Consider the following 25,199-nt stretch of genomic DNA (forward strand, 5'->3'; position numbering starts at 1 on the left):
GAAAATGGATGTGAGAAGTGCATAGCACCAGCAGCACAGGAATCAAGAACTGACAGAGGGCAGAGCCAGAAGACCACCATTAGAATCATTATTAGACAGAACCACAAAACCTTTATGAGTGGAAAGGTGCCTTAAAGGTCAAATTGTCCCACACAGAGAAGGAATCTCTGCTAGAATATACCCAACAAGGAGACATAGGACCTGTTCTGTTTCACATGAGTTTTCCCATATCACTGACAGAGAGTCAGAAAATGTATCAACCAACTCTTTCAGGACCCCAGAAAGGAGATCATCTGGGCCAGGTCCCTTGAACTTGAGTATTGTGGAAACACAATGAGGAAAACAGAAGATCCAGCAGCTTCGACATTAACGGATCAGAGGCTTGGAATATGATATTCCAGAGGTCAAAGGAGCTAGGATTAAAACCAAGAATCACCTACCCAGCAAAACTGAGTATAATACTTCAAGGAAAAAATGGTCATTCAGTGAAATAGAGGACTTCCAAGTGTTCTTGGTAAAAAGACAGGAGTTGAATAAAAAATTTGACTTTCAAACACAACAATCATGAGAAGCATAAAAAGGTAAACAGGAAAGAGAAACCATAAGGGACTTACTAAAGTTGAACTGTTTACATCCCTATATGGAAAGATAATAGTTGTAACTGGAGACTTTTCTCAGTATTAGGTCATTTGGAGGGATTATATACATACAGACAGAGAACACAAGGAGAGTTGAATAGGAAGGCATGATATCTAAAAAAATAAAATTAATGGGTGAGAGAAGAATATATTGGGAGGAGAAATGGAAAAACAGAATGGGATAAATTATCTCTCCCATAAAAGAGGCAAGATAAAGTTTTTTCAGTGTAGGGTAAGAGGGGGAGGTGAGAGAGAAAGTGTTTTGCATAACTACACGTGTATAACCTATATTGAATTGCTTGCCTTCTTGAAAGGGATGGGTGGAGAAGGAGGAAGGGAGAGAAATTGAAACTCAAAGTTTTAAAAACTATTGTTAAAAATTGTTTTTACATACAACTGGGAAGTAAGATATACAGACAATGGGGTATAGAAATCTATCTTGCCCTACAAGAAAACAGAGGGGTATGAAATGAGAGAAGGGAGGAGTGTGATAAAAGGAAGGGCAGATTGGGGGAAGAGGTAATCAGAATGCATGCTGTCTTGGGCTGGGGAGAGGGGAGAGATGGGGAGAAAATTCGGAACTCAAAATTGTGTGAAAGGGAATGTTGAAAACTAAAAATAAATTTAAATAAATAAAAAGAAAAAAAATAAAAACTTCTACTTAGAGTTTATTGAAGTAGAGACGAAACAAAGGCTTGAAACCAAGAAAAAAGACATTGTTTTCAAGGATGTGAATGCTGACAGCTGAAGGACATTAACTTCTATTGCATGTAAGTAATTTATAATTCTTTAGTATGTTCTTTAAAAACTTTGTATACAGGTAATATGCACTTTTGTGACTGCAAGCATACATACATTAAACATATAAGACTGATCTTGTCTCTGGATGCATTGCAGCTTTTGACTGATTTCAGACACTGTCATTTGCAAAGGACAGATAATGTGCACAAGGCAAGACTGTGGTCCTTAGTGTTTTGTGGTTTGGTAATGTTTATGAGAATATAAGAACTGAACTTTCTCTGCTTCTGTCCTATGCCTTCAGAATACATTTTGATTCAGTCATGTAAAACATGTTTTGAGGGAGCACTAGTTATGAAATGCATCAGCTCCTTTCTGTTCCCCCTATAGCTTATGGCAGGCAGAGCAGAAGATGTAAGTAACCTGATCTACATTCACTAATCAATAAAGAAGCATTTAAGCACCTACTGTGTGCCAGTCACTGTGGTGGGCACAGAGACAAAATGTGAAATACTCTCTGCTCTCAAGTACTGAACATTTATTCTAGAATCATGGATTGAGAAATGGAATGGGGAACAAAGTGATAACGTTAGCCAACTCATTCATGAACAATTAAAACAAGCAAAAAAACCAGTTTCCGTATAACTTTAAACCTGAGAAGTTTAATTCCTGATAATATTTCACTACATCCAGCTAAGCCATAATTAGAGCAAAGAACGAAGCCTCCAAAGCAGTTATATATGTTCAAATTCGCACAATTTGATGCTATATTTATGTAAAATATGGTCATTGATTACAGTTTAATGGAACTATGCCATGCAAATGTGAATAATGCAGACTTCTTAGAAGTGCATTACTTGCACTAATAGGGACATAGCCATTAAGTAACTGAAAACCAGTTAAATAAAATGATCTCTTAATCCCCCATTTCTCTCCTCTGAGACAAGCGGTGTATTCCATCACTTATTCCCTTGGGCCAAGAAAAGTTCTTCTAGACAGCCAGAATTGGACTTACCGCTAGCGCTATTTTTGTTTAGATTCCTGAAGCCACTGGTCTCAGCTCCCCAATCCACCTTGCGTCACTTCTAATGGGCCTTCCCCTGTTCTCCATTCTTATGGTAAAATATGATCTCATTGCATTCATAAAGCACAAGTTGTTGTCACTGACCGATCAGTAGACACTTATTCTGTCTCCAGTTTTTATTTTCCTACCACAGGAAATACTGCTATGAACACATCAGTATACATAGGACCTTCCTCTTTTTCACTTTCTTAGAGGTACTATGACCAGTCATACAGCCTGATCATTTTACATCTGAGACAAGTGGGGCCCACAATGAGAAAGAAGTAGTAAGTGATAAAGGCATACGTCAAGTCCAAGTCTTTTCACTCCCAGATCCATGCGCTCTGGGTTTTCTATGAAATTTGCCATCTGTATCAAACAAGATGGTGTGATTTTGGCAATCTGTTCACTGGGCATTGCTTCTTCATCACTGGACAGAAGAAATGTTGTAGTGGGAAGAGGATGGACACAGTGAAGCAAGATGCATTTTTGAGCCCCACCTCTGACATTTAGAAGCCTTTGAAATGGAAATTTAAAATGAGATCATGTGTCTTATAAATCTTAAAGCTCTTTATACTCTGGACCACTTTACATTCACTATATCCTACATTGCCAGCATCCAAAATAGAAAATTAATTGATGCTTCTCCTGCTCTATTTAGGAAAGTCTTTCTGACAAGAAGAGCTGTCCAAAGAGGAAGCAAGGTCTGTTAGCAGATACTAGATGAACACTTGTCACCATTATTATAGATAATATTCCTCTAGATTTGGGGTGGACTACATAGTCTGTAAGGTCCCTTCAAAGTCTGATTGTATATTTAGGAATGGACAATTGTCAAAGAATGCATGTGACCTAGCTCATGACACTCAGTCCAACTCTCAAATCATTATGCCTGGCTACCTCTCTCATATGTATCTATATATCCATATCTACATAGATATACACAAATATGTGTGTGTACAATGTGTGCACATATGGATGGTGGGGTCTATGAGTAGGTATAGGTGAGTTGGTAAGTTTGGTATACATATGAGTTATAAGTGAGATACAAAAAAACATATACTCATAAACATAGATTCCCAAATATAACAGGAGTCACAGTATTGGTGGATGATAAAATGCAACGTGGGATAGCCATGCACTAATAGAATACGACTTACATATCACACCACACCTGAAGTGGAACATTTTTAATGATCCCTACTGGCTTGACTTGTTCACTCCCCACCGCACTCATTCTGGCAGTTGATTCCAAAGACAGACCACCACCATAAGGCTTCAGTGAGGGGAAATACACTTCTACTTACCATATTAGCTCTTGAGCCTCCACCTTAGGTGTGTCATATAGTCAGCCATTCACTCTAACGATGTTTAGATCTTACACACAGCCATTATTTAACCAGAAGACATAAAAATAGCACAGGTCCTGTTATATATAAAAGTTAATACATAATTAATTAAATGCATTATAATACAAACATAAACCTGAATGTATTCTCAAGCAAATGAATAGAATATTTATGGTAAAAAGGCAACATACATCTATAGTACCCTGTGAGGCAAGCACATGAGAGAGGGGACCTCATTTGTTCTGGGCACTTCACAACTCAGGACTGCATGCTGTGACAGGGTCCCTTTCAGGAACACAAGCAACACAGGAACCTGACACTTTGTTCAGAGCTCAGCTGAGGATTCACACAATACTTCATCTGGGCATATCCCCTTCTCTTAGACAGCCATGTACAGAATATACAAACAATTTCAACTTACATGTGAACTTTGAATGTGTTACTTTAATGTGAATAACAATTGCTTTTAAGACAGAGAATTGACTTTCATGCCAGAGTAATTTTTAATTTGATCTTGGAGATAACAGGAAGCTCCTAAAGTTTACTGAGTGGGGATTGGCAAGGATGGCATGGTCAGCCCTGTGCTTTAGAAAGATTACTTTGGCAGTTGAGTGGAGACCAGATCAGCCTGAGAAGAGAACTGAGGCAGAGACCAATAAGAAGGCTCTTTCGATAGTCAAGGAGAGAGGCGGTGAACAAAGGTGGTGGTTGTATAAGTAAAAAGGACACATATGAAACACATTGGCTATGTGAACAACATTTGGATGTGCGAGCTGAGTGAGATTAAAGAGTAGAGAATAACATGGAGATCCCAAGGATGAGAGTCTGGGCAAATGGAGGATGGTATTGACTTGGACATTAATGGAGAAGGTTGGGAAGGGGAAGATAACCGGTTCTGTTTAAGCCATGATGAGTATGAGTTGTCCTTGAGAAAACTGAGTTCAAGATGAACAAAAGGAAGTTGATTTTATGAGGTAGAACCATGAGAGAGATTAGGGATAAACATAGAGGTCTGGCAATTACCTGCATAAAGATGATAACTGAACTGATGGACATTGATACTATCACCAAGTGAGTTAGTATAGAGTGAAAAGCTGCTGGTGGTTTGCAGGGCTGGCCATGCCTGTGTGCCCCTTCTAGCAGTACTATTAATGGCCATCAAGGAGAAAAGCCAACCTTTCAAAGGCAATTGGTGCATGTATGCACACACACACATACACACAGACACACACACACTACACACACACACACACACACACACACATACATACACACTACACACGTATGTCTTCAGGCACTTACTGATAATGCTTACAAGGCTTCTGAGGAGACTCAGCTCCCATAAAACTGGTCGCCTCAACTGAGAATAGGGGGGAAAACCCTCCAATCACCAGGTCCCCATCTCTGTAGACTTCAGGGCTGATGTACTGGTGACAATGAAGTGTTTCTGTCTCTCCAACAGACAGAGGCAGATGGAGGAACAGTAACAAGTAAAGTGGAGACTGCATCTGCGCAATAAGTCTAAGCAACAACCAAAGCCCTGAGTCTGTGAGGAGTCAAGGAGTGGGCGGGGCCTGAGCGATGGAAGCTGCTTCACTCAGATGCCAAATGGAAAAGACCTCAGTAGTAGATACCGAGGTTGGAGCCTGCTGCTACCATCTGTAGAAACACAATGGAGCATGTCAGGTCCATAGCCAGGAAAAGGGCAAAACTGGAGTAATAAGGGAGGATTTATTAGGCATTACATCAGACAGAATTCTATGTCCTTGTTGTCCTGGAGGAGCAAGACCCCAATTCCCTCCTTTGTTCAGCCCCCAGTCCAGGGAGACTGGCCTCTATCACTGAGCACTTACAGACTCTAGGGATCATGCCTGCCTGAAAGCCCTGCACCTGAGACCCTGGGTCCTAGTGAAAAACATGTTTGGACATCTCTGTCCCAATTACCATCAAGGCCCTATGGAAAAGATCAGGTTTAGAGTCTCATTAGCTCCTCCTGAGACTGGGAATGACCTGAGCTTCTCTCTCATAAACATCCCTGCAGTGAGGCTGTTTCTAACAAGGGTTACCTCAGGTGGGAGATATTGTGAAGTGACAAGGGAAGAAAGTACAGGGATGCCAGCTGGGCCCCAGTCACCTAGATATGGGACTGCCATGTTATCACAGCTAAGAACACCATGAATTGGGCAGCACAGGCCTCTGACATTCAAATGCTACATCCTGTGCTGGATTGTGGTTGTCACAACAGTTCATTTTTCTGGCCCACTCTCAGAATTATACCCAAGCATAATAAGAGGCAGCTTGATGGAGAGGTTAGAGCATAGGATTTAAGGTGACAAAGAACAGGGTTCAAACCCTATTTGTGACTATGCACAAGTCATTCAACCTGCCTGGGCCTCAGTTTGCTCATTCATTAAATAACAGAAATGGACTTGATGACCTCTGAGGTCCATCTATGACCTTATGATTGTATTTCCAGGTAGTCTCCACCTAAATATGACCAATCAGATGACTCCTGGTGATAGGTATTTTCTCCTGAAATAAGCGTTAGCTTAGCACACATAGAAGGGATACAGACTGTTCTCTTAATTTAATGGCCTCTTCTGAGCTCTGTATCTTTTATTGTGGAAACTTAAAAGTAAATGTGGATAAAAGAGAAATTATCAGAAATAACACATATATAAAACGACTCTCTATTGCTTACTATAAGGTATCAATTCCTCACTAGTTATTATATTCTTCACATTTTGGTTTAACCTGTGTTGCTACCCTTCCTCACATGATACAGTCTTCACTCTGTCTTCTCACCTATCATATGTTTACTTGCAATAACCTCCTTACTTAGAGTGTACTCCATTGGAATGGACATTGTCCCCTCCAATACAATAACCTTCACCCACAGGAATCTCATCCAGGTGTTTCTCCACTCCAATCCTGCCTCCATTCAACCACCACAGTGATTTTCTAAAGTGCAGGTCTGACCTCATCATCCCATTGCTCAGTAAACTTCAGTGATTCCCTATGGCCTCCATGATCAAACACAGCTCTTTTTGTTTGGTCTTTGAGGCCCCTCCTAACCTAGCTTTCTCCTGTCTTTCCATTTTTCTTACATCTTACTCCCCAACGTATACTCTTCTGTGCAGTGATGATGGCCCCCCCCTGTATATTCCATGAATAAGACACTCCATTTCCAGACTTTGGGCACTTTCTCTGGTTGTTCTCCAGCCCTGGAATGCTTCCCCTCCTCATCTCAGCTTACTGACTTCCTCAAATTCCTCAGGAAGCCAGGGAAGTTGCAGAGTCCCAACAAAAATTCCATCTTCTAGTTATCTCTTACCTTCCCTGTATATAGTTAGATTGTCCATGTTCACTTGCTTGCCTTCCATTAGATTATGAGATCCTGGAGAGCAGACTGCCTTTGGCCTTTTTGGTATTCTCAACACTTAGCTCAGTGCCTGGAACCTACCACATACTTAAGAAATGTTTCTTGACTGGGTGATTTTATTCTCAAGGAATTTGGTCATGAAGGGCAGAAAAGAAATAGGAAGGCACAGTGCTCGGTCTGGTAGCATCCAAAATCCACAGGGACAGAGAAAGCAGCAGAGGACTGGCTGTGGTGGAATGCAGGAGCAGCCTGAGGGGAGTGGCACAGGCTGGGAAGAGGGAAAGAAAACGAGGAAATTGAGGCCCAGAGAGCTGAAGTGACTGTCAAGGTCTTACAGCAGGTCAGTAGCTGCACTGGGACCAGAATCAGAGTCTTCTGATTCCTCTTCAGGGGATAATCATGGGCCAAAGTAGAAAGAAATCCAAGAAGGGACCAGTTTGTTGGCATAAGTGTGTAAAATCTGAATACATAAGACTGTGGCTGCTCAAGAGGTTCAGAATAGCTGATGAAGTTAATAATATGTTTAATTCTAATTGGCAGAAGATTCTGGAAAGGACAGAAATCTTAAACCAAGAATCCAGGACCTCAAAGGCAATAGGCTTTGTTCTCTCCACAAAGTTTGGAAAGTCCTCTGATAAAAACAAAAGAGAAGAGAGGAGTAGCTTGAGAAAGAGCTAATGTTTGAAACAGGCACTGGCGAAGAGTGCAAGAGGCAACTGGAGAAGACTGGAAGGATTTATGGGTACGACTGAGGACCCAACTTAAAGAACTTTTTCTTATTTTTCTGAGGCAGTCACGATTAAATGACTTGCCCAGGGTCACACAGCTAACAAATGGCTGAGGCTGAATTTGAACTTAGGTCCTCCTGACTGTAGGACCAGTACAATTTTCTAGTACTTGCATAAATGGATGAGAAGTCTAAGGCCTGGAGAGTGATGCAGTTTCACCAACAACAAAAAGCTACCAAACGTTTCCCTTTGGGTGAGTAATTAGGTTTCTCCTGGTTTCAAAAAATAAAAATATACCTATAGACAAATATATTTAGGTTTCCCTCCATATATGCATGTGTGTATGTATATACATATGTTTATATACACACATATATGGGAGAAAAATAACTCAGAAGATGCCAAAGAAAAAACGATTTTTATCTTTAATTTTAAAAAGTAACTAAGCATTTTTCAAATCTTTTAAAAATCCTTGTCTGTGTATTTGAAAAATTTTTGATTGATAAATTTCCAATTTAAAAAAGAGGTGAAAATTCCTGAACACTAACTCTGAAGTTACACACTAATTTGTACACACCAACCTTTCAGTGGTTTTGTTAAAATTTCTCTATTAATTTCAGACATTAGGCACATTTAGTATTCCTGCAGCAGCACATCTATTGCTATGACACATCCACACCTCTACTGCTCTCTGGGAGGAAGGTGTGCCAGAGGATGGTAGGTCAGAAAAGAGAATGCAGTCATTGTTAAACCTCTCAAGGCAACAAATGTTGGAACTGGTGGCAATTTCTGTCGCTTTTAATCTCCAGTATTTACAAAATGACAGCTCTTTAGGACTTTCCTACAGTACTAATCTCTACCACTAATATCCAGCATAAAAACCTCTGGTTTCTGATAGATGAGCTATACCCCAAAGTTTCACTATGGTCTTCCTTTGTCAAGTGTTTTTGTGGGGATTTTGTTGTTCTTTCAAAATGAATTCTTAGCAGTTCGTCCACTTACCTCCTGCTCTGATGCCTAGAGGTAATCCTGGGTTCATAAGAGAATGCAAACTCTGGTACATGGCACACCAAGCTGGAAAGTATTTAAACATTGGTCCAGCCATGGGCAGTTGGCCTGTCATCAAAGTACAAGCCCACCAAATTAAAAAAGACATATTTGATTGTAGGACAATGAATTTTTCACTCATGGCAACTTTGGATGAAGCTCTCCCAAATTCATTATATACAAAGGGTTTCTCTTCAATGTGAATTATTTTCTATGAAAGTATCCCATCTCTATGAATACCTTCCCATACTCATTATGAGAGGTTTCTCTTCAGTATTTATTCTCTAATGTTGAGTAAGGCAAGAGGTTTCCCTTAAAGTTTTTTTAGGGTAAAGATTTCTCAACCATTTGTACAATAAAGGGTATCCTCTGGATAAATGTTTCCTTATACTCATATCAAAGTTGTTTCTCACTAAAATGAATTCTCTAATAGCAATGTGTCTTGTGACTGAAGATTTTCCCATATTTATTTCATTCAAATGGTTCCTCTCCAAAAGGACTTCTCAGATATCAGTACTTCTTCCTCTCCCTAGCTGAAGGCCTTCCCACATTAACGGGAACCAAAGGTTTTCTCACCATGAATTCTCTGATGATGGTAAAAGCTGATTCTGTTCTTAAAGGTTTTCCCACATTCACTACATTCAAAGGGTTTTTCTCCTACATGAATTTTCTGATGTTCACTAAGTCTCCCACTCAGGCAGAAAAGGATTTCCCACACTGATTACATTCAAAGGGTTTCTCTCCTGCATGAATTTTCTGATGTTCACTAAGTCTTTCCTTTCTGCAAAAGGATTTTCCACACTGATTACATTCAAAGGGTTTCTGTCCAGTATGAACACTTTTATGTTGATTGAGTTGTCTTCTCTGGCTGAAGGCTTTCCCACACTCATTACATTCATAGGGCTTCTATTCTGTATGAATTCTTTCATGTATGCTAAGGTTTCTCCTTTGGCTGAAAGTTTTTCCACATTCATTACAATTAAATAGCTTCTGCCCAATATAAATCCTTTTGTGTTCAGTAAGGTGTCCACACTGGCTAAAGATATTCCCAAATTCCTCACTTTTATAAGGCTTCTGTTCAGCATGAATCTTTGTATGCTCATTAAATTTCCTTCTCTGACTAATAGTTTTCTCATATTCATTACTTTCATAAAACTTCCATCCAGTATGAATTCTATGACGTTCATGAAGGCATTTTCTCTGACTGAAAGTTTTTCCACAATCATTACATTCATTTTTTCACCTCGATCACTTATTTGATGACTGTGAACAATGTCTGAACTGTAACCCAAAGGCTTCCTGAAGTTATCATTCTCACATTCTTCTGGAAGGATATTCGATTACATCTAATTATGTCTGAAAATTGATTGAAATTCTTTGTAAATATATAATATTTATGGTGACTTTTTCCCAAGGGAATCTTCTCTGGCCAGTCATAGATTGATGGCAGACTGAAACTTCCCCTGAATGTATTACTCTCATAGATAGTTACCATATTCATTTTTTCTTGTTATTGACTGATGATTGTTCCCCTTGGGCAGCTTGCTTTCCCTCTAACATGTTATCATGTTCCCAAACTTTTCCTATACTCAAATCCTAGTAACTGTCTCCTAGAAGTCTTTCTCTGGATGATACTCCCTTATAAATTCCCTGCTTTGGAGTTGGGTCTGTGATTTCACACCTCCTTTCTTCAGCAAGGGAATCTGAAAGAAACAAACAAAATAATTAAATGTTAATTGTTGACGATTGGAGGAAGGGAAAAATTGGTTTTATTCCAAGTTCCACATTCTGTCTCCTCAAACAAGGAAAATGATGATGAAACTGAAAAGGCAGATGCAAGAAACCACCAAGCCAATGTGGCAATTTAATATTAGTGATTCTACTCAGCCAAAATGCTAGTGCAGACACGTGTACATAAACACATTGAAGTCTTGAGCCATTCCTGAGATCTGTTAGTCCTGAAATAAAGCAAACTCCTAAGTGGAGAAAAAAGGCTTCGTTAACCTAGATAAAAAGGATCATGAGCCTGAGTGTCACTCATATATCTGAAGACGTGGATGTTCACCAAGGGGGAAGGGAAGTTACATGAGAAGGGACACAGGATCATGAGGCCCCAGCTTGGTAATCCAAGCAAGAAAATTCACTTCATTCTAATTGTTTTTATCCTTCATGATATAATTCACCATAAATCTTAAGGAAAGAGGCAAGGTCATTTGGTAGCTGTGGCTAGCCTAAACTAGATCTGCTTATAGGATAAAGTTTCCAGGGTGCCTTCACCTCACCTGAGCCCCAAGAGCAGGAATACAAGGACATTACTAGGATTGTTTAGAGGGAGGATAGCCTTTTGACAGAGAAGGGAATATTACATTTGATAGTGTTGACCTGAAAACTTGGTAAAAGAAAAGGCAACAGGCTAAATGCATACATTGTATGATTTAATTAATTAATTGATCATTTCCCTATTAAAGAAAACGGTAACATAATGCATAATGGAGCCAGAAAAATGTTCTGGCTACCCAGTGCAGAAATCTTCTGGCTTATATATTTTGCCATGAGAAAGGAACTCTGTTAGTTGAATAAATCATAAACTCAGTAAGACAAGACAATTGATAGTGCAATGTCAGTTAAGCCTTGCGATTCCAGGCTGGGTAAACATATGTCTCGGTGACATACGACAAGGAAGGAAATCCCACCACTAGTAAGTGGCAGGCTTCCTGCCCTAAACAGATAACTGACATAGGAAAGGGTAAGCAAAGTTCAATAGGAATTACGACCTAACATGTCTATATTTTCTTTACCATTAACATGCCATGACATAGTATGTGTCTATAGATAATAAGATATAAAGGAAAGTCCCATTATTCAAGATAGTGTCCTAGGTTAAAGGTCTCCTAAGGAGTGTAGAGTTGGCCTTGGCTGGCTTTGTTGACATAGGAGGAGGCATTCTCTGAGTTTGCTTCGGAGAGAACAAAGAGATTATTCCAAAATTTTATATTAAACATTATCAGTCCCAGCAAGGACCCTGGCCTAGGGACCGGACTCTGTGTATGTGTGTGTGGTGTCTGTGTGTGTGTGTGTCTGTGTGTGTGGTGTCTGTGTGTCTGTGTGTGCGTCTGTGTGTCTGTCTGTCTGTGTGTCTCTCTGTGTGTCTGTGTGTGTGTCTGTCTGTCAGTCTGTGCCCGCGCACCAACCTCTGGTCCTGCCTGGTTCCAGTCCGCAGAAGCCCGGGTGACACGTCATTACGTCATCTAATTATATTAACATAAGGTGGTTTCAAGGCCCCCCCCAGGGGCGGGGCGGCTTCAGGGACCAGGGACGAGGGGGGCTGGGCCGGCTCATCTCCAGACTTTCTCCAGCCACGCCTCTCCGCAAAGCGGGGCACCACCTTTCTTCGAAATCTGAGGCTCGCCACAGCTTCCTGCTCATGGCATTGCGCCTGCCTGCTGAGGGCGGCTAAACTACCATTCCCAGAATTCATTGGGCTCCCAAAGCTGCTCTGGGGGGAGGAGAGGGAGTTCGACGTTCTCTGGGAAAACTACGTCTGCGTAACTCTGTCGACGCTATAAACTACCACTTCCAGAGACGTCAGCGATCGGGATCCGCCTCCCCAGGGGGGCTTGAAGGATCATTGGCATTCTGGGAACTGGAGTTTGAGCTCAGTGCACTATGGGAAATGTAGTCCCGGGGTGCGTGCGGCGGCTGTCAGGACAATCCCTAAGCGAAAGCGGGTGGCTGTGGCTGCGCCCCGCCCGGCTCGGGCTGCCTTTCGTGGCCTTCCAGGCCTACCGCGGCATCTCTACCTGCCGCAGGGGCCGACACCTGGACCTTTCCCGGCCTTCAGGGCCCAGTTGGGGCTGCCTATCAGTCAGTCAGTCAGTCCGTCAGCACGTAGTAAGGGCTGTGGAAAGCTCGAATTCTAAGGCAGGGATGACGCCTGGTTAATTAGGTCTCTGCGGAATGCACAAGGAGCAGACGGAAGGTAGCTCTAGGGGAAAGCACTGTCCATAGGTACTGATGGCGCACCTACTGCGTGCCCGGTGCTGGGCACGGAGGAGACAGGCAGGGACCAGAGACAGTCACCGTCCCCAGCGAACTTACAATCCAAGGGGAGACACAGCGGGCAAACACAACCAACAAAGCAGCCTGTGGATGGGATAAGTGAGAGGCAAATTCTTTCTTTCTAATTCTTGTATTCAGTTTCAAATTTTCTCCCTCCACCTTTTCCCTTGCCCAGTGAGAAAGCGAGAAATACCGTACCCATTATATATATATTGTCAAGGCAAACATTGGCCACCGTGCGGGGGTGGGGTCGTGGGAGGGGGAGAAGGGAAGGAAGAAGAAAGAAAAGTTAACAGAGAAAAGCATGCTTCAATCTGCTCTCAGAGATCATCACTTCCCTCTCTGCCCGGAGACAGCAGTTTTCACCAAGGGTCCTTCGGAATTGTCTCGGACAACTGTCATAACCAGAGCGCTGAGTCTTTCACAGCTGATCATAATAACTACAGCGTTGCTGTCACTGGGTACAACGTTCTCCTGGTTCTGTTCGCTTCACTCTGCACCAGTTGATGTAAGTCTTCCTAGGTTTTCCTGAAACCGTCAGCTCATCATTTCTTAAAGTACATCAGTCCTCCATTACAATCATATACCATAACTGACTAGCATCCCCTTGATTTCCAATTTTGCCACCACAGAAAAGCTTATATAAATATTTCTGTACACATAGATTCTTCCCATTAGGAAAGGATTAACATCAGGAAGGCACTAGAATTAAGAGGGCTTGGAGAAAACTTCCTGTAGAAGGTGAGATTTTTGTTGGGACTTACAGGAAGTCAGGGAGGTCAGTAGTCAGAGCAGAGAGAGCATTGCAGGCCTGAGGAACAGAAAGAGAAAACGTCCAGAGCCAAGAGATGGATTGTTTTCTTTGAGAAGCAGCCAGAAAGCTGGTGGCCCTGCATCAAACATGTGTGGGAATGAGGTATAAGAAGACTTGGAAAGGAAGGAGGGGGTTAGGCTATGAAGACATCTGAATGCCACTTGGAGCAATACAGAGCCATTGGAGTTTATTGAGTAGAGGTGGGTTGGGAAGATATGAAAAATCACTTTGGTGACTGGAGGATGGGCTGGAGTGAGGAGAGACTTGAGGCAGGAAGATATCTCCCATCCTTCCCCAGCAGGGTGTTGAGATAATCCAAGTACAAGCTGATGCCTCTACACCAAGGTGGAGCAGAGTCTGAGGAGGTTGAAGGGCATATTTGAGAGATGTTGTAGAGGTGAAATCAACAATCCTTGGCACCATATTCGATATGGGAGGTGAGAGAGAGTGAGAAGTCCAGGATGACTCCTAGACTGGGAGCCTGAGAGATTTCAAGGAGAGTACACCTGGTGAGAGTTGGGGGGGGATTGACTTCTCTGAGATACTAGGGTTTGTTCTGAACCTTGAAGGAAGCCAGCAGGTGAAGGTGAAGAGATAGAGCATTCCAATTCTGGGGAACAGAGATAGAGTGTTATGTGTCAGGAGGAACAGAGGCTGGATCCTTAGCCCTGGAATGAGAATCTTTATGTGTCCTCCTCCTCAAAGAAATGTTCTTGGGGGCCTGAGGGCAGAGATGGGGGAGTCTGTTTTTCCCTCCTCCTACTACAACTGGGTCCGCTCCTTTCCCCCTTCAGAGTCCAGTTCAGTTCCATCCATCGATCCGCCCAAAACAGTGTATGCAGCCTGAGGGGAAATGGGACTAGCATCCCTGCATGCCACCTGCTGAGGAAGTCCCTTCAGACAACAGTGGAGCCTTTCCCAGCCTTCTTTCCCTTTCCCATTATCTGTGGAGAAGGAAAAAGGGGAAGGTCTGCATTGAAACCCTCCTGTTGCAGAAGATGAAATCTATCTGGTTCCTTACCTTACCAGCTGATCTGAGACTTCAGCACCAGGGTCAGCAGCCAGAAAAGGAAAGATAGATTGGTCTGTCCTGAATCCCTGCTACTGCAGAAGTTGAAGTCGGTCTGGTTACCTTACCAATGGAGTTGAGACTTCAGCATCAGGGTCATCATCCAGAGCTCCGGGGTAGGGGGTGAAGAGAGGAAATAGGGTTGTCAGGCCTTGAATCTCTCCTGCTGCAACTGATGGAGCTTGGCTCCCTTCCTGAGCAACAGAACAGATCTGTGCCTTTTCCTCAGGAGCAATGTCCTTAGCCTGCAGGGCTGCAAGTCTCACTGGTGGCAGGTCTCATCTCTATCTCTTCTGACCCAGTGAATCTTGATGCCTTTCCTCCTTGTCAGGGCAGAGCTAAGCTTTCCCTGCCCAGGGGGTTGAGGAGAAGAGCTCAGGTCTGATGGGAGCTCTTCTTCCAGAAGAGGCTGGAGCCAGGGTTTTTTCCACCCAGTTAGGCTGGAGCTGAGCCATTCCCACTGACAGCAGTGCTTGCAGCCAGAAGCAGGAGCTGGGAACCGGTCTGGTGGCACTTAAGCTCTTTGTGACCCTTCAGAGTCAGTCAGTGAATAAGCATTTATCATTGATTAAATACTTACTGTGTGCTAAGTGGTGGGATGCAAAGGAAAGTAAAAACTTTCCATGCCCTCAAGGAGCTTACACTCTAAAGAGGGAAACAACCTGCAATCAACAGTGCACACACAAGACATAGTCAGGGTGACTTGGAGATAAAGTCAGAGGGAAGGCAATGGTGTGAAGGGAGGATGGAAAGATTTTGGCTGAAGGTGGGGTTTTAGCTGAATTTGAAGAAAGTCAGGGAAGCCAGGAGGGAAGATGAGGAGGGAGAGAATGCCAGGTAGTGAGAAGGTCTGATGTGAAGTGATGGAGGGTCTTGTTGAAAGAAGAATGAGAAGAGAAGCATTACGGGATCATAGAAGATGTAGAGAGGAGTAAGGTGTAAGAAGACTTGACAGAGAGGAAAGGGTCATGCTATGAAGAACTTTAGGAGCCAAACAGGATTCTGAAGGTGGCAGGGAGCCCCTGGAATTTATTGAGTAGGGGTGGTGGTGATGACATAGTTGGACCTTCTCTAGGAAGATCACTTTGGTGGCTGAATGGCGGATGAAGTGGAGTGAGGAGAGAGTTGAGGTCAGCAGATTCACCAGCAGGCTACTGCAGTAATCAAGGCATGCCATGCCATGATGAGGGCCTGGACTAGGATGGAGACAGGGTCAGAGGAGAGAAGGGGACACATTCCAGAGATGCTGTAGAGGTGACACCCTATCACAGAGGGTGAGAGAGTAGGGCGTCAAGGGTGACTCCTAGATTGGGAGACTGAGATGATGATGGTGTTCTCAATAGTAACAAGGAAGTTAGGGAGAAGGGAGGAGGACAGAAAAGTGCTGGAACCATCCTGGCTCAACCACACAACAAGTTGCTTACATTGGCTTGCAAGTGGCTTACATTACACTGGAGAAACCTAAATTACACAGGTAGATAAAAGCTAATTGGATAGGTCAAAGGCAATAGCATCTGGAGGGGGGATCATGACAGTCCTCTGGCTGAGCTTAGGAGAAACTGGGGATTCTCAGAGACAGAAGTGAGGAGAAAGGGTAACTAGAGCCTGTGGAGAGGAGCAGGGGAAGCTCTGATCTGAATCCCTCCTGTTGCATACCATGCAGCCTGGTTCCTTACCTTACCAGCTGACCTGAGACTTCAGCAACAGGGTCAGCAGGCAGAAAAGGAAAGATAGACTGGTCTGTCCTGGTTCCCCCCTGTCACAGAAGATGAAGTCAGTCTGATTTCTTACCTTACCAACTGAGTTGAGACTTCAGCATTAGGGTCATCTGGTTCCTTTCCTCATTTCCAGAGATGAGGCCTTCATCTCCCTGGGCAGTGTCTGCAGGAAACTACCATGAACACTTTGGTCAGCTATTGGCTAGGGAACCTAGAGTTCCAGGGACTTTGATTGTGTTGGCATGACTACAAAACAAGGAGGTGCCCAGAAATATCCTTGAAATCATTGGATCGTCATTGTCTGTGGCCTCTCCCCATGGCCTACTACTAGGCTATGGGCTTCTTCTGAAGGAATCAACCCGCACTCTTAGAGAAAAGGGTTCTCTAAGAATGGGGTAAAGCTCACTGAAGGTGTCCAGGGGCTCTGTCACCATAAACTCTTGTTCTTTTTGAATTTCTGCTTCCATAAGCCACTTCTGTTCTATTCTTCACAATATTCTAACTCATTCTCCATAAGCCACAAAAATGATTTTTCCAAAGTACAAGTCTGATCACATCACCCCATGTATAAACCCCATTGACTCCCTATTGCCTCCAGGATCTAATACAAAATCCTTTGCTTGGCCTTCAAAACCCTTCATAACCTAATCCTCTTCTACCTCTCCATTCTTCTTATACTATATGTCCTAACTCTCCCTCTTTACTGGTCTATACACAGGACTCTCCATCTCTTCTCTGACTGTCCCTCATGCCTGGAATTCTATCCCTTCTCTCCAGCTACTGACCCAATCTGGCTTCATTTTAGTCTCCTACAGGAAGTCTTCCCCAAGAACCCTCTTACTTCCCTCTTTTCATTGTCTCCTGTTTATTCTTTCCATAACTTGCTTTGTATCTATTTGTTTGCATGTTGTCTCCACCTTAAAGGTAAGCACTGTCTTTTGACTCTTTTTGTACCCCTGATTCTTAACACAGTGTCTAGTACATTGTTGTTGTTTAGACATTCATTTGTGTCTAACGTTTGTTCCTGACCCCATGGAACATAGCATGTCAATACTGTCCATGGGGTTTTCTTGGCAAAGGTAATGGATTGGTTTTCCATTTCCTTCTCTAGTGGATTAAGACAAACAGAGATTGAGTGACTTGTTCAGGGTCACATAGCTAGTGAATGTGAGAAGATTCAGGTCTTCCTGACTTCCGAGTCAGCACTTTATCCACTGAATCATCTAGCTGCCCTGCCTGGTACAGGGTAGATGATTAATAAATGTTTGTTGATTATTAAGAAGAGCAGCCAAGTGAGAGCCTAGCAGCTGTGTTTCTTCACCTCCATTGCACTCATTCTGAAACGATCTGGTACATACCCGGGTCCCCCAGCAGCTGGCTCTATTGATGAGTCTCCCATGGGAAGGGCTTTCAATAGATGACTTTGAGAAGAGCATGTCCTGAGGAGACACTGAACACTGTGGGCATACATTTCCTAACTTCCTTCAGTCACTTACTTCCAGAATGGGAATCTATCCAAAGGCCTGACAACTTCATTCACTTTCTCTCTGCCTCACTTGATGTTTGAGTCCCATTCTGTGAGCTCACAGTGTCCAGTGAGAGATCCATCTCAAGGAGGACTTTAGGAATATCTCCTGAGGAAACTTGACCTCTTTGTCATAGGGATAGGGGATGGACTTAGGACTTAGTGAGTTTGGAAGGTTGTGATGTGGGCATCCTTACATTCCAGAGCCTGGCTTCCAGGACAGATGCCACAGCCAAATCAGCCTCGATGCTCTGAGAAGACAGTACTGATCTTTGTAAGAAATTCTCTGGTCTCATGGCAGTGAAGGCTGAAACAAGGACTCGGTGAATGGCAATGCTGTCTTTGGACATGAACTTGACATTGCTCTCCCAGAGACTGAGGTGGTGTAGGGGAGAGGGTGACCCCAAGGTCTTGGGGAATATGTTTGTTTTCTTTGTTCTGACTATATCTTTCAAATAAATAAATAAATGAAACTTTGTAAAAGCTATCTGATGTTAAGTGATTAAACATACTGGTACTCATTGTTGACCCCCTAACAATGAAAAAACACAGTGAGCCAGTCAGTCAAGCATTTATTAAGCTCCTGCTCTATGGCAGGAACTGTGCTAAGCAGCTGGGGATACAAAGAAAGGCAAAACATCATTCCTTGCCTCGAGTAGCTCACAATCTAATGGAGGAGACAGCCTGCAAATATCTATTACAAGTATGCTCAAGAGAGTAGAAATCAGAGATATTCAACAGAGAGAAGGCAATAGCATTAAGTATGATCAAGAAAAGTTTCTTCAAGAAACTTTCTTGACTCCCATTTCTCCAATCTTTGTAGCTGAGAATTTGTCTCATAATTTACTGAAAAAAATGAGGCCATTTGCCAAGAGGTGCCTCTTCTCCCCTCCTCCTCCTCCTCTTACATCAAGCAGATGTCTTTTGCTGCTAACCCTAAGCCTTTGTTTCACACCAGTGTCAATATCAGCAGCTTTCATTCGATGGCTTCAGATGAGATGGTCTAGGCATGCCTTAAATCCTCATCAAATTGCTAAAATGTTGCTATTAAAATGATAGACCTTTGTTTCTATGGGAATGTGGTGGATCATAAAAAGGTATTCACAATATCTGGGTATGCAATCTTGTCCACTCTCCTCCTTTTGTTCAGCTCTGGGAACAATTCATTCATCTGCACCAACTGTCCAAGATAGACATGCTAATGGTCAGGCCTTGCAGGTTTTCTGATCAGATGCATGTTGAAATCTGGGCAATAATCTTTCTTATGTGCGTGTTTGGAGGTCAATACCCTTTTGAGTGGTTCTGGATTTCTTCCAGGAAGCTTTGATGATCCACAGCTTGATTCAACCAAAGTGATGTCATCCCAGTATTGGAGCTTCTGCAGCATCTTTTGATGCACAGAGAAATCTTCTTCCACTTGGACTATGGTCTCTCAATGACATCCAGTCCAGCAAAGAATGAAGAAGCTTATTACCACTAGCCACTTGGTTATGAGTTTTTCTATCCATGGCAATCAAAGAAACAAAAATGACTTGAGCTGAATATTGTCTTTTGAGTTCTTCAGCATCTAACATTATTTGAGCCAGAGTAAGCAAAATACAAAATTGCCCTCAGTCCCAAGAGGAAACCAGAGAAGGGCTTTCCATGCTGTAGCTCCAGTGTTAGAGTGGTCAAGTATGGAGGATCCCACTATAACTGGATCTACAAACTTAATTTTGGCTCTTGGCTGTCTCTCTGTGAACTTCTTATCCAACTACCAATGAATCTAAATGTACTGGTTGACGAGCTCAGTTATATGGATATGCTGCACCCAACGAAATGACCTAGCCATGCAAAGCATGCTGAAGAGCTGCGACCCCATCTCCCAACCCTTATCCATTTATCTTTAATAGGAAATGAACAGGGAGGCTCTGGGTTTGAACAGAGATCTCTACTGTCTCAGGAAAGGTTCCCACTCTGCTCTCAACTCTGTCAAAAGTCTTTCACCAATTTCTCCTTGCCCAGGGGAAATGGAATCTTATTAGCGACATGCCTGTGTGCAGTTCAATGTTGCCATCACCTGTCTGGCTCCAGCACTGTTATTGCCACATCCATGGGCCTCTCATTCAGTCTCTGCGAAGGCTTTTGCCCAAGCTTTATTTCCCACTCTTGCATCTGGTGCCAATACTGAAGGTAGGGGCCTACTTCTCCTTTCATCATTCTCGGGGTATTCCTGGGCTATGTGCTGATATTTTAAGTATTATTGTCCCTGAACCTTCTTCTGTGGGTTCACCATTAACAACCAACCACTAGAACTCCATTGACTTTCAGGAAATGAATTTACTGAGAAGATAGCATAAGAACAGTAGTTACAAAAACACTCCTTCCAAACTGGGTTTACTCATCCTCCCTTGCACATAATATCCCCAGGGATTCTGAGCTTAAACTTAATGTACAATGTTAGTGAGGTTCTCCTGTGGAACACGTGGATGACAGAGGGGTACTTCCCCACTCTTGGCCATGGAAAAATTATTTTCCCTTTGTAGAAGCCCTACTGCATTTCCCTTAAATATGCTGAGGGGTTGTGCCTTTCTCTATAGAGGCTATAGCTGGTACTACTCTCCATCAGGAGGAGGCACGGTCTCTGAAGTTGCTTCGATGATAGACTGACTGCCTTTCTATATCCATCTTCCTCATCAACAGAGGTGCTTTCCCTATGATGAGGCATTCATACTGACTCTAGTTGCCTGTAGGACCTCGAATGGTTCTTCCAACCTTTAGAAGTTCACAAGGCTATACCCTGATCAGTTCTGTCTCTGGCTATTCAGTTGCCTAAGATCATGAGAGAACGAACACAAAGCATCCTGACAGTAAAAACCAGTCAGTGAAATAACATATAAATTCTGAGAATGAGGATGTGGCATTACCCTGGGAGCTTAGCAGAACCTGGGCACGAGCATGTCTCTGCGAATCAGTAGAAAGGGACTGAGACTTGGGAAACTCAATATGATGATTGCACTCACATTCACCAAGTTAACAGTGGAATGAATCATATGGACGTTATACAGTGCAAGGCCCCAGCTGATGGAAAAAGTCAAAATAAAGGTGCCAACCAGCACCAGGATAGTCCTTGTAATCTTCATCTCTGGAGAGATCCTTGGGGAGAGGCTGCTTCCATGAATGTGCTTGAGTTTCTGGTGGTGTCTGTACAGGAGAAGCACCATGTAGCCACTGGTGCATCCCATGCATCCCATAAATAAGATATCTCGAAGGGATGGCAGCACGATGATCCCTATATTTGTATTTTCACAGTAGCAATAAAGAAGATTAACTCCACTTCTGTGACTGGTGTTATTGTTCTTTAGGCCACTTATAGATATCAGAACATTATTGTCTACGAGCAGGTTGAGGACCCAGCACAGAACACAGGAGGGGCTGATGTACTTTGGGGCTCTGACTTTGAATTTGGCCAACTTAGAGTTGCTGGGACTGATGATAATTGCCTGAAAGGTACTCAGGAGGCAGGTGGTACAAATGGAATTGCCTCGGCTGACCCTTTGGAGGTAAAATACAATTTTACATGCTATATCTCCCAGTAAATATTTTGTCCTGAAATATGATAATGCTATTGGGCTTCCTTTGCTGAGAAGAACTATGGCATTGGTCAGAGCAAGTTGAGCCATAATGGGATCCAATGGTCTCAACTTGTGTCTGGTGAACAAAGTGCAGCCATAAAGGGAGAGCAAGAAGGAGTTACCAAGGACCCCAACTCCAGTCAGGGGAAGGAATATTGTCCCTAGGACCATGTCATGTAGAAGGGTGCTCTTGGAATGTTAGGGAGAATTGTTGGCAGAGCCTGGAGGACCTTAGAGAAGACATAAGGACACAGTAAACACCACTGATTTCACAGAAAACATGAGTTCTATAATACACCTGTGAAATTGGTACTGGAAGCTTGGGATTCAGGAAAAACTGATGGACAAATGTATTTTACCATTTTCTAAATGATCACGCACAACATCCTTATGCACACATAACCAGGCATTGAAGCAGATTTTCCTTTTACAACCCACATTCTCATACACATGTGTATTCAGGACCATAAACATCATCTTCCTCTGTCATGCTTTCATGCATAGACTTCCTATATCCATCATGTGACACATGAGAAATTCTGAGACCATGGCTCCTGGTTGTGGAAGCCTGAACCTGGGGAGTAGCTCCAATGAGCCAACATGTTCAGTCTTGTATCTCCAAGGAAATAGTCTTTCTCTTCTACTAAAGTTTCCCTTGGCTCCAAGTTGTCAAAGCTCTATGTATTTGAAGAACATATAGCCCTGAGTAAAATCCAGAAAAAATGCCTTCACTTGTATCCAGGGAAGAAGAGATTAACTTTGCAATTTAAGACCCTATAATTCTGCAAGTGTTGTTATTGTGTACTGATGGAAGTCATATAGCTAGGTGGTAGGAAAGCCTTGTTGGGACAGAACAGTTCAACTCCCCTGTGCCAAAGGGGGAATGATGTTTTTGAACTTGGCTATGTTTGTCGTTAGGAAACATTAGTTCTACAGAGCTAATTATTGGGCATATGTTTAAAGCTTTTTAAGCCAATACACTTATGTTTGGAATCTATTCAGATATGCTGTGAAAATCGAGCACAATGTCCAGGCCATAATGAAGCATCAGCTTTGTACTATTTTCTCATATTTTAGATGGGTATTGTCCTCATTTTTAAATATATTTGCATGCACACATGCACATGGCAATCTGCATAAGAGTCAGGAAGAATTATGAAGGCATTCATTTTGCCAAGAGTAACTGACAATGAAGGGTTCCTCTTCCTCAAACATTTGCAATAATGTGACTTTCAATATAATTCTAAGAAACTATTCTCTTAACATCCCCCCTCCACTAATACCTCATTATGTTGAGGTATTAGTGGAGGGGGGACTTTAAGACAATAAGGCATCAACATGATGCCTTAAAATTGGATTTATAAAATAGATATTTAAACATTCATTTTTTTAAAAGAACCAATATAGAAAATGGAAGTTAGAACAGATAGTTGCTGAAGGTAACTAAGGAAGAGAGATCCTGTAAAAAGAAGTTCAGGAGTTCCACAGCCCTTCATGAGCAGAAGCTAGGGATGACAGAAAAGGGCTTCTCATAGGTGTGTTGGATAGAAAGGGAAGTTCAAAGCATGCATAAGACAGCTACAGAGAGCGAATCTGATGATGTGAGGGAAGAATACATTTAATAGACTTTACTATATTAAGTCCGATTATTTTCCTTTTTGAAAGAACACACCAGAGATGGTGAAGAAGCAATGGTGTTATGACAGTAACAATAAGAATGAAAAAGAAATTGAAGAAATCAGAATAGGGAGTGAAGTGATAAAACTATGTATTTTTGCAAATGACATGATATTATTAAAAAGTTAGACAATGTAGTTAATAATTGTAGTGAAGTAGCAGGATATAAAGTAAATCCACTCAAATTATCAGCATTCCTAGATATCATGAACAAAACTCTCCAAGAAGACATAATTTAAAATTTGTTTAAAATAACTCTAGGTGGTATAAAATACCTGGGAGCACATCTGCCAAAATAAACACAGTAACTATGTTAACTAAATTATGAAACATTTTTATATGAATAAAATCAGATTTACATAATTGGAGAAATATTAATTGTTCACGAGTAGGCAGAACTAATACATTACTTCATATATTCAATGTCATCCCAGTTACACTACCAAACTATGTCATTGAATTAGAAAAAAATACATAGCAAAATTCATTGGGGGGAAAAAGGTCAAGAATATCAAAGGAAATAATGAAAAATTGTAAAGGAAGGAAATTTAGCAGTACTAGATCTTAAACTATTGTATTATATTATAAGGCAGTGATTATCAAAACTATTTGGTACTGGCTAAGAAACGGAAAGGTAGATCAATGGAATAGAATAGGCACAAAATTTACAGCAGCGAATAACCACAATAACCTTGTATTTGGCAAGTGTAAAGACAACAATTTGGGATAAGAATTCATTATTTGGCAAAATTGTTGGGAAAACTGGAAAGTAGCATGACAGAAACCATTTACAAGGATAAATTCAAAATGAACACATGATTTCAATACAGAGATTTTGCAAGAAAGCTAGAAGAACCTGGAACATATTACCTATCACTTTTGAATAGGTGAAAAATATATGAATTAACAAGAGATAGAGAGCAAAATTAGGTGGAAAAACAGATAATTTTGATTACATTGAATTAAAAAGGGTTTGTGCAAATAAGACAAAGATAGCCAAGATTAGAAGACAAGCAGAAAATTTGGGGAAAAGTTTTATAAGCAATTTATTAGATAAAGGTCTCACATCTAAAATATACAAGGAACTTTGCCAAATGTATAAGAATATGGGTTATTCCTCAATTGATAAATGGTGAAAGGATATAGGCAGGCATTTTGCTGATGAAGAAATCAGAACAATTTATAAAGTCACATGAAAAAATGATTATTGATTTATTGATTATTGATTAGAGAAATGAAAATTAAAATAACCTTGAGATATTTTACACATATCAGACTAGCTAAAATGATAGAAAGGGAAGGTGATAAAAGTTGAAGAGAATGTGGGAAAATTTGGACACTAATTCATTGTTGATGGAACTGTGAAGTGATCCAACCATTTTGGAGAGCAATCTTTACATCTATTCTCCAAAGAGTTATTAAATTAACTCTAACCTTTGACCCAGCAATGCCAATCTTTGGTCTAGATGATTGGCAAAAAAGGAAAAGAACCTTTATGTCCTAAAATGTTTATAACAGTTCTCTTTGTGGTGGCAAACAACTGGAAACTGAGGAGATGACCATCAGTTGGGGAATGGCTGAACCAGCTTTGGTACATAACTGTGATGGAATACTACTGTGCTATAAGAAATGATGAGCTCAATGAGGTTAGACAAACATGGGAAGACTTGCATGAAATAAAGAAGAGCAAAGTGAGCATAACTAAGAGAAAATTGTAAACAGCAAGAGCAATATTATTTTAAGAATGAGTTTGAGTGAAGAATTTATTTTGCCTATTA

At 41.8% G+C, this 25,199-nt stretch overlaps 1 protein-coding gene and 1 long non-coding RNA gene across 2 annotated transcripts; both read right to left on the reverse strand.

Moving 5' to 3' along the window:
* Positions 1 to 1,439: 1,439 nt before the first annotated feature.
* Positions 1,440 to 10,990, reverse strand: LOC140508197 (uncharacterized). Its single transcript, XR_011968329.1, has 3 exons — positions 8,901 to 10,990; positions 3,747 to 3,865; positions 1,440 to 2,956 (listed from the first exon to the last, which is right to left on the reverse strand). It is a non-coding gene; the product is annotated as an uncharacterized lncRNA (long non-coding RNA).
* Positions 10,991 to 21,045: 10,055 nt separating this feature from the next.
* On the reverse strand, positions 21,046 to 21,792 carry LOC140504463 (vomeronasal type-1 receptor 4-like). The gene has a single exon (XM_072609429.1). It carries the CDS (start codon positions 21,790 to 21,792, stop codon positions 21,046 to 21,048), a length of 747 nt encoding a protein of 248 aa, XP_072465530.1.
* Positions 21,793 to 25,199: the final 3,407 nt, after the last annotated feature.

Source organism: Notamacropus eugenii, chromosome 5 (genome assembly GCF_028372415.1).
Source record: "Notamacropus eugenii isolate mMacEug1 chromosome 5, mMacEug1.pri_v2, whole genome shotgun sequence".
Lineage (NCBI taxonomy): Eukaryota > Metazoa > Chordata > Mammalia > Diprotodontia > Macropodidae > Notamacropus > Notamacropus eugenii.